Source organism: Dendropsophus ebraccatus, chromosome 8, assembly GCF_027789765.1.
Source record: "Dendropsophus ebraccatus isolate aDenEbr1 chromosome 8, aDenEbr1.pat, whole genome shotgun sequence".
NCBI classification, from domain to species: Eukaryota; Metazoa; Chordata; class Amphibia; order Anura; family Hylidae; genus Dendropsophus; species Dendropsophus ebraccatus.
The window spans coordinates 113,715,369-113,724,994 of record NC_091461.1 but is presented as its reverse complement, the minus strand read 5'-3'; the positions used below and the strand labels follow the sequence as shown (position 1 = coordinate 113,724,994).

At 50.2% G+C, this 9,626-nt stretch overlaps 1 protein-coding gene across 1 annotated transcript; it reads right to left on the bottom strand.

The window, feature by feature from the left end:
• Nucleotides 1-480: 480 nt before the first annotated feature.
• GNG5 (G protein subunit gamma 5) lies at nucleotides 481-7,531 on the bottom strand. Its single transcript, XM_069981475.1, has 3 exons — nucleotides 7,226-7,531; nucleotides 2,926-3,072; nucleotides 481-714 (listed from the first exon to the last, which is right to left on the bottom strand). The coding sequence occupies exons 1-2, from the start codon at nucleotides 7,304-7,306 to the stop codon at nucleotides 2,947-2,949; spliced, it is 207 nt and encodes a 68-aa protein (XP_069837576.1). The 5' UTR covers nucleotides 7,307-7,531; the 3' UTR covers nucleotides 481-714; nucleotides 2,926-2,946.
• Nucleotides 7,532-9,626: the final 2,095 nt, after the last annotated feature.

Genomic DNA, 9,626 nt, shown 5'->3' with positions numbered 1-9,626 from the left:
CGGACCAAAAGTCCGACGGTCCGCTCATCTCTAGCCATAACGCAACTGTGTTAACACCTTTATTATAGCCACAACATCCAGGCCTGCCAACAGTAAGGGCCTTGTCCAGTTTAAAAAACCCTCTATTATCATGTGGCTCCTAAAAGGAGTATTATTTGAACTTGAGGACCTGTACTTCATTACCCAGAAAACCCATTGTGAATGGGTGTAATACTTCATTTTACCCAAATTGTGGCGCTGGTTTCCCCACAGATTACATCTGATCACTGGAGATGCTGCAATAGATTGAATTAGCTTCCTAATAAGTAAGGATTGTTAAATAAGTAGAAGTTGTTTAACCTGAACTAGAATAGGGTTGTATGGTTATACACGTCCGGATCAGCTGATCCGAGGGTGTTCATAGCTTTGCAGATATAATACAGACTCTGTATCACGGCTCTAAATGCTGGATAACATCATTCCACACCAAAGATAACAAAATGGGGGGAAAAAAAACCCATTTATTGTGATTAGTCACCAGTGTATATAAAAAAAACTGATTTTTATTTTTTAAAAAGATAAATGCAAATTACTGCAAATAGCCGACAATGGAGGAGAGGTAGATGTTATACGTCAGATGATAGAAATGTACAATAGAAAACTTGGCACATCCATGGGTCAGCTTGGAGTTACACCGAGCCCTCAGAACAAGTTGTGCTCCAGCTATGGTTAAATCTGTAGAAAATGGAGAGAAAAAAAAAAAAAGTTACAAACTGATACGGTAGTGGAGTCCAGGGGCTCAGTACCAAGGAGCTGAGTGGTCTCCAAGCGTAAGGCCCCGTTCCCACTGAGCAAAGGTAGCGGAATTCTGCAACGGAATTGTCCGCCGCGGAATGCTGTTAGCCTCCCGCTCATAATGGGAGTCTATATGGGAGGCGCGCGCGCCTACCATAGACTCCCATTATGAGCGGGAGGCTAAAGGCATCATTCCGCGGCAGACAATTCCGTTGCGGAATTCCGCTACCTTTGCTCAGTGGGAACGGGGCCTTAAGGAGAACTCCAGGATCCGACACTTTGATCGATTCACTGATTAACAATAAAGTGTCACTGTCGTTTTTATTTTTTTTGCAGAAATCAATAGTCCAGGCGATTTTAAGAAACTTTGTGATTGGGTTTATTAGGCAAATATGTCATTATCTGCATTCATGAGGACTTTCCCCAGGTCCCCCCCCCCCTCTCCCTCCTCTCTCTCATTCACTGCTCATTATCAGGAAATCTTGATTCTTTTATATCAGTCGGGCCCTGTCTGTTCTATGAAGAGGGGAGGAGGGAGATTAGTCGCCAGTAGAGAACAAAGGATTACACAGCGGGACCTGTGTGAAAGCCAGTATTCAGAGGTCAGTGCTGACCTCAGAGAAGATAGCCTGGTGATGTAACTGTAAATTAACTCTTTGTTGTTTTGTTTTGGTGCCTCATCTCCCTTCACCCATCCCCTCTCCACAGAGAACAATGAATACAGGGGAGAGAGCTTCAAACTGCTTTTTCATGATAAAAATAAATTTTTCGCCTAATAAACCCAACTACAAAGTTTCTTAAAATCGCCTCTACTATTAATTTCTGCAAAAAAAAATTAAATGACAGTGACACTTTAATAATTCATTTACATCAACAATAGGGAACCTTCTGCCCTCCAGCTGCTGCTAAACTACAACTCTCATCATGCCTGGACAGCTGGAGTTGTAGTTTTGCAACAGCTGGAAGACCAAAGGTTCCCCAACCCTGATTTAGATCCATACATACATCAGCCCCTGCAGTGATCCACCATAGACTCACCTTGTTCCTCAGCTTTTCGTTGCTCCGTATACAACAAACAATTGAAAGGCTTTAGTATAACCAGAAACTTGTAAAACCCGAGGACATTCTGGTTACTGCAAATTGCTCATTGTCCTCTGCTGCTTAAGGATATAAGCCGCTATTATGGTAATTGTCTGTGCTTAGGAGACTAAAGCCGGCCATACATAAGGTAAGTGTCATCCGAAACCATTATCGGGGTGAGACATTCCACCTAATGTGTACAGGATCTGTCAGGGAGAAGGATCAGCCATGTTGGATTTCTGCTGCCTAATAGTTTTGTTCTGAGTAGACATGATCGAACAGGGCTGAGGTTCATGTTCGTATGAACCCGAACCATCGGCATTTGACTCCCGCTGCCTTTCCATTCCGTGGGGAAGGTGGAGACAGCCCGAGTACCGCCTGGAAAACAGGGATACAGCCTAGGTAATAGGCTGCATCCCTGTTTTCCAAGCCTCTGTCTCCACCTTCCCCATGGAATGGGAAGGCAGCAGGAATCAAATGCCGATGGTGCTCCCCACCATAAGAGCACATGAATTCTCAGCTGAGCCGAGCATGCACATATATGGTGTAATTCACAGGTGTTAAAGCCGTGGCCCTCCAGCTGTTGCAAAACTACAATTCCCATCATGCTTTAGCTTTGGTTGTCCAGGCATGATGGGAATTGTAGTTCTGAAACAGCTGGAGGGCCACCAGTTTGACACCACTGGTGTAATAGGCAGGTTCTAGAAATTAGCGAATTTACAGTAAAAACAAAGCGAATCACTTCATTAGCTTGGCATTCAGCTTATCAGGTGCCTGGAAAAGCTGGATCCAGTCCTGGAAAACTTCTTCCTGTTTCCCAGGACTGGATCCAGCTTTTCCCAGCACGCACTTCTGGCTGATAAGCCGACTGCCGAGCTAAGGAATTGCTTTGTTTATACTGTACATTTGCTAATCTCTAGCGGGTACGGTGCGCTTCATTATACCACATCCTACACATGGGATAAGGGGGGGGGGGGGGGGAAGAGATAGCAGTCGGCTAATGCAAGTATTAATAAGTATATAGGATGCCAGTTGTATACCTTATAAACAAAGCTACCAACACATCCTTACCATAAGAGGAGGAGGAAGAAGCTACAGGAAGGAGCAGACTTTTGGGGGTCGGAAAGGGTTTGTGCTCGAGGAGATTCCAGTCAGTAAGGGATCGTGTTGTGCATTCTGCATACAGAACGTCTTCAGCTCAGCGGCGGCCTGGGAAACCTTCAAGATGGGAGAAACACAAAAAGTATGGCTTCAGCTTCAGTCCTATAGAGATCATTAGGTTCCCCATACTTTGCTTTCTATTGTAAATCTGTGGGCGAAAATTCTCCTGTAAAGCTGTGGGGCAGCGTCTCAAGTTTTCTTATGTGCGGAGTTCGATCAGGTAAGTGTCAGCAGCGGTACAAAAGGTGCACTATGGGCTTAAAGGGGGAAATCCAGGCTTAGAAACAGTGCCACTAGGGTCCTCAGGTTGGGTGTGGTATTGCAGCTCAGCTTCATTAAAGTGAATGTAGATGAATTGTTGGCGCTGTTTTTCTTTTTTAACAAGCTGCCTTTTTTTAATCCTAGACAACCCCTTTAATGGAGTTATGGAGGAGCTGGCCAGTTTACATGCTGCATTCTGTATCTTTCAGCAATTTTTACTAATGCCAGAATAAGGGCGCTATTCCACAGAGCGATTATCGGCCAATTATCGCTCTGTGGAATAGAGACAACAATCAGCCGATGATCGTGTCATCGGCTGATCGTTTATTTAGGTTCAAACCTAAAATCATCGGGCACCGACCGCGCATCGCTGTGTGGAATAACGATGAGCGGCAGGCGACTTCACAAGCACCATACATTACCTACACAAGTTGCAGGTCTTCTCCTGCGCTGCTTCTTCCTCCTGGTCCCGCGTGCAGCAGCAGCTTCGGTGCGGCCTGTCTAAGCTGACAGACCGCTCAGCCAATCCCTGGCCAGGACCGCAGCTCAGTCAGGCACACGGAAGCTGCTGCACGCAGGACCGAGAGGAAGAAGGAGCACAGGAGAAGACCTGCAATGTATGGTGTTTAACAAGGGCTGCAAGGACATTGGTGACGATGTCCCGGCAGCCCCTTACTAAACGATTATCAGGCCGTGGAATAAGCCCAGTAAACGAGCGCTGATCTAGTAGATCGGCACTCGTTTTCATTATTGATCGGTCCCCCATCGGCCCGTTGAATAGAACACTAAGGCTGTATTCACACGTCCTGTAAAATTGCCAATGGTCACAGATCTGCAACCATTCAAGTGAATGCAGCGACCCCCACTGTGAAAAATTAGGACATGTCCTAGTGCGGATGGCAGCACAGATCCACCTCCCCCACCCCTCCCAGCAGAGACGACAGGAGCGTAGAAGACAACTACTTGCCTACTTCCCCTGCCATCCATCATGCCCATTCCAGTCCATCATACTGGTTCCCATCCATCATACTCCCTGCCCATCACGCTTCCTCCCGTTGCATTCATTCTAGTTCATCGTGGTCCCTTCCATGCGTCACACTCATTCCCATCCATCATACTCCCTGCCGTCTGTTCCGCTTATTCCTGTCCATCACACTCCCTCCCGTCACTTTCCTGCCCATTGCATTCCCTTCCCTCGCATTTATTCCCGTCCGTTGCGCTCCCTCCTCGCATTCATTCCCTTCCGTCGCGCTCCCTCTCCTCGCATTCATTCCCGTCCGTCACGCTCCCTCTCCTCGCATTCATTCCTGTCCGTCGCGCTGCCTCTCTTCACATTCATTCCCGTCAGTCGCGCTCCCTCCCGCCCCCTCTCCTTGCATTCATTCCCATCCATCCCGCCGTACTCATTCCCATCCGTCGCGCTCCCTCTCCTCGCATTCATTCCCGTCCGTTGCGCTCCCTCTCCTCGCATTCATTCCCGTCCGTCGCGCTCCCTCCCGCCGTACTCATTCCCGTCCATCCCGCCCCCTCTCCTCCCATTCATTCCCGTTCATCCCGCTGTACTCATTCCCGTCCATCGCGCTCCCTCTCCTCGCATTCATTCCCATCTATCCCGCCGTACTCATTCCCGTCCATCCCGCCATACTCATTCCAGTCTGTTGCGCTCCCTCGCAACTGATTCCTGCCCACTGTGTTCCTCCAATCGCATCCACTCCCGTCCGTCACGCTCCCTCTCTTCATTCAGTCATTCCCGTCCGTCGCGCTCCCTCTCCTCGCATTCATTCCCGTCCGTCGCGCTCCCTCCCGCCGTACTCATTCCCGTTCGTCGCGCTCTCTCTCCTCGCATTCATTCCCGTCCATCCCGCCGTACTCATTCCCGTCCATCGCGCTCCCTCTCCTCGCATTCATTCCCGTCCGTCGCGCTCCCTCTTCTTGCATTGATTCCCGTCCATCCCGCCGTACTTATTCCCGTCCGTCGCTCTCCCTCTCCTCGCATTCATTCCCGTCCGTCGTGCTCCCTCGCAACTGATTCCTGCCCACTGTTTCTCCAATTGCATCCGTTCCCGTCCGTTGCGCTCCCTCTCTTCGCATTCATTCCCATCCGTCGCGCTCCCTCTCCTCGCATTCATTCCCGTCCGTCGCGCTCCCTCGCAACTGATTCCTGCCCACTGTGTTCCTCCAATCGCATTCATTCCCGTCCATCACGCTCCCTTGCAACACATTCCAGTCAGTCACGCTCCCTCTCCTCGCATTCATTCCCGTCCATCCCGTCGTACTCATTCCTGTCCATCGCGCTCCCTCTCCTCGCATTCATTCCCGTCCATCCCGTCGTACTCATTCCTGTCCATCGCGCTCCCTCTCCTCGCATTCATTCCCGTCCATCGCGCTCCCTCTCCTCGCATTCATTCCCGTCCATCCCGTCGTACTCATTCCCGTCAGTCGCTCTCCCTCTCCTCGCATTCATTCCCGTCCGTCGCGCTCCCTCTCCTCGCATTCATTCCTATCCGTCGTGCTCCCTCTCCTCGCATTCATTCTCGTCCGTCGCGCTCACTCTTCTCGCATTCATTCCCGTCCATCCCGCCATACTCATTTCCGTCCGTCGCTCTCCCTCTCCTCACATTCATTCCCGTCCGTCGCGCTCCCTCGCAACTGATTCCTGCCCACTGTGTTTCTCCAATCGCATCCGTTCCCGTCCCGTTGCGCTCCCTCCCGCCGTACTCATTCCCATCCGTCGCGCTCCCTCTCTTCGCATTCATTCCCATCCGTCGCGCTCCCTCTCCTCGCATTCATTCCCATCCGTCGCGCTCCCTCGCAACTGATTCCTGCCCACTGTGGTCCTCCAATCGCATTCATTCCCGTCCGTCACGCTCCCTTGCAACACATTCCTGTCCATCGCGCTCCCTCTCCTCGCATTCATTCCCGTCCATCCCGCCGTACTCATTCCCGTCCATCGCGCTCCCTCTCCTCGCATTCATTCCCGTCCGTCGTGCTCCCTCTCCTCGCATTCATTCCCGTCCATCCCGCCGTACTCATTCCCGTCCGTCGCTCTCCCTCTCCTCGCATTCATTCCCGTCCGTCGTGCTCCCTCTCCTCGCATTCATTCCTATCCGTCGTGCTCCCTCTCCTCGCATTCATTCCCGTCCGTCGCGCTCCCTCTCCTCGCATTCATTCCCGTCCATCCCGCCGTACTCATTCCCATCCGTCGCGCTCCCTCTCTTCGCATTCATTCCCGTCCGTCGCGCCCCCTCTCCTCGCATTCATTCCCGTCCGTCGCGCCCCCTCTCCTCGCATTCATTCCCGTCCGTCGCGCCCCCTCTCCTCGCATTCATTCCCGTCCGTCACGCTCCCTCCTGACGGATTCCTGCCCATTGCGTTCCTCCAATCGCATTCACTCCCATCCTTCACGCTCCCTCCCGTCACATTCATTCCCGTCCGTCGCGCTCCCTCTCCTCGCATTCACTCCCATCCTTCACGCTCCCTCCCGACGGATTCCTGCCCATTGCGTTCCTCCAATCGCATTCACTCCCATCCTTCACGCTCCCTCCCGTCACATTCATTCCTACCCATTGTATTCCCTTCCCTCCACTCGCATTCATTCCCGTCCATCTCTCCTGCCCCTTCACTCCCCATTAGGCCTATATCACATCATACTGATCATATGTGTACAGACAGAAGCCCAGAGCTGGGCGCTTCCTCCACTCTCAGACACAGGGGGCGCTGTGTCCTGCACTGAGCACATTACAGGTGACACAGTCCCCACTATCTGCCTGTCCTCCCCTGATATAACCCTGTAGCACACCGCTCAGCCTCCCCTCACAGCCGCACAGGACAGCAGGGCACACGGTGCAGGAACCTCTCCCCTCCCCCACCCTCCTCTCAGCAGGAAGTTTGGGGTCCGTGTAGTTTTCAGCCTCAGCCCTCACACGGATAGCGGGGGTCTCCCTCTCACCTTCACCCGGTTGATGCCGGCCTCCACCCGCAGCTGCTGCACCACCTTCTTCATAGCGGACACGTTCGCCGTTCCGGACATGTTGCCTGTGAAACTTTTCACCTCCCAAGTTTTTTCGTCAGTGTGTACTCCCAGGAGGCTGTGCGCATGCGCGGTGGTGCGCCCCCCAGTGGCTGTTTATCGGAGTTGGGGGCGGGGAGGACAGGAAGGGCGGGAGATGGTGGCGCTTCTGTTGTTTCCTGAGAGACTTGTTGTAGTAGATATGACTGAGCTTCCTCACCAGGAATAGGTTCGGGCTAGAGTTATGTATTTATAGCTCTAGAAGCTTCTATGCCACATAATTCTCTATATTGGGGGCTGACACCTTTCCTGTGAACATAGCAATAAAGTTATTCAAATAAAGTTTTTATAAAATATCAATTACCGTGAACTGTGTCTTAAAATATAGGTTATAAGCCTATAGAGATTTATCAAACATGGTGTAAAGTGAAACTGGCTCTGTTGCCCCTAGCAACCAATCAGATTCCACCTTTCATTCCTCACAGACTCTTTGGAAAATGAAAGGTGGAATCTGATTGGTTGCTAGGGGCAACTGAGCCAGTTTCACTTTACACCATGTTTGATAAGTCTCCCCCATAGGCTATAAGCCTATGGGTCTATATTCACACAATGCATCTGAAAATAGCATTGAATTCAATGCAGAATGGCCAGAAATAATTCACTCATTATTTCCACCGCCGTACATTGTGTGACCTGTACATTGAATTCAATGCAACACCTTTTTTTTTAATGACAAGAACGGCCATTGTTTTAAAAAAATACATTGTGTGAACATAGCTCTAAAGGGTTAGCAGTTGGTTTGGCTGGAGAAGATGAGGGGCTATTCTGCAGTCTTTGTAGACTTTTGGGGGTGTCAGAGATGCTCATATTCAGAAGGCCACTTCAGTGTATGTTCATACTGAGTAAATAAGGTGGAATTCCGCCTGCCTCAGTGTGCCATAGCTTGTATATGGAAGAGCGTGCGCTCCTCCGCTGCTGCTGCTCTCCGCTCAAAGAGGCTTATCTTCCTCACTTCCTCCTAAAATAAGTGAAGTGTCTCTTATCTCCTTGGGGGATTGCAGTGCAGCTTCCCATTGCAGTTGAACGAGATTAGAGGAACTCCACTCACATGCATGAAATGCAGATTTATGTAAGATCCACAATGAAATCCATGTCAAATTCAACCCACGTGGACAGGCTCTAAGGACAATTTTACGCAATCTACAAATCCCATGGAACCTCAGTGGGCTACAGATGTACCCAGAATTCTTACATGGACAGTCAGGGTGTCAGCACAAAGCCTGCTCACCCTGTAAGTACTGTTAAAGGGGTAGACCCATCTGAGCTTGTCACCCATACCTAGTGCTCCATTCTTTGTAGGGACAATTGCTTCCCTGTTCTTGGGATGGTAGGGGTCCTGTTGGTCCTGTTGGTCAGACTCCTGCAATCAGCTTGTAATGTCTTATGGATAGTAGATAACAAGTTGAAATGAGAATACCCGAGTTGTCTTCCAATGTCGAACAACCAACCAATGGCAATGGTTGGGGGCAGACCGCGCAAGTGCTACGAGGCCCATGGGAGGCCCACCCTGGTGTAATATGGTCTGCCTCCATGGTACGCGCTACAGCTGCTTCTGGACAGGGTCTCTGACCAGCATTCACATATTTACCTGCCGTGACGCAGCCCCCCGGCGTTCATTATCCTGGCTACCTGCGCATGAGTGACGTCATTCATGTGTCTGCATAGATGAAGGAATGCCGGGGGTGCTGGTTCAAACCAGGGGAGCTCATAAAAGGATTCTTGGGGCCCCATACTTTTTTTCACTATGAGACCCCATGAATCCTAACTACGCCTCTGCAACCAACTATGGTATAGGTGGGAACCCTACAATATACGAGACTGATTGGGTTCTCCAGGTATACACCTTTTTCCAGAAACAGCACCACCCTTGTCCTCAGTTTGGGTGTGCGGTTCCATTGGAGTGACTAGAGCTGAATCGTAATACCGCACAAAACCTGAGGACAAGGGTGGCGCTGTTTTTGTAAGAAAGCAGCTGTATTTTTTCTAATCCAGTATAAAATTGGAGTGCATTGGAGTTATCAGGTATAAATACCTTCTTATTTCAAGCACATACTGGCACCATACTCCAAGATGTGAATGAGACCTAAGAGAAATCTCCGAGCCAGGCCAAAGGGCCTTGTCTCATTCCAGGCCTGATGCTGGCAGTGTCACTCAGTGGTGTCCCTTACCTGGCATAACATTACAGCAGGCTTCAGATTACACAAACTATACTGTGTATTTTTTTTTGTGTCAGCCAAGTGATGGATTACCTGTTACTACAAGTACAGAGAGTTGTTGTTTT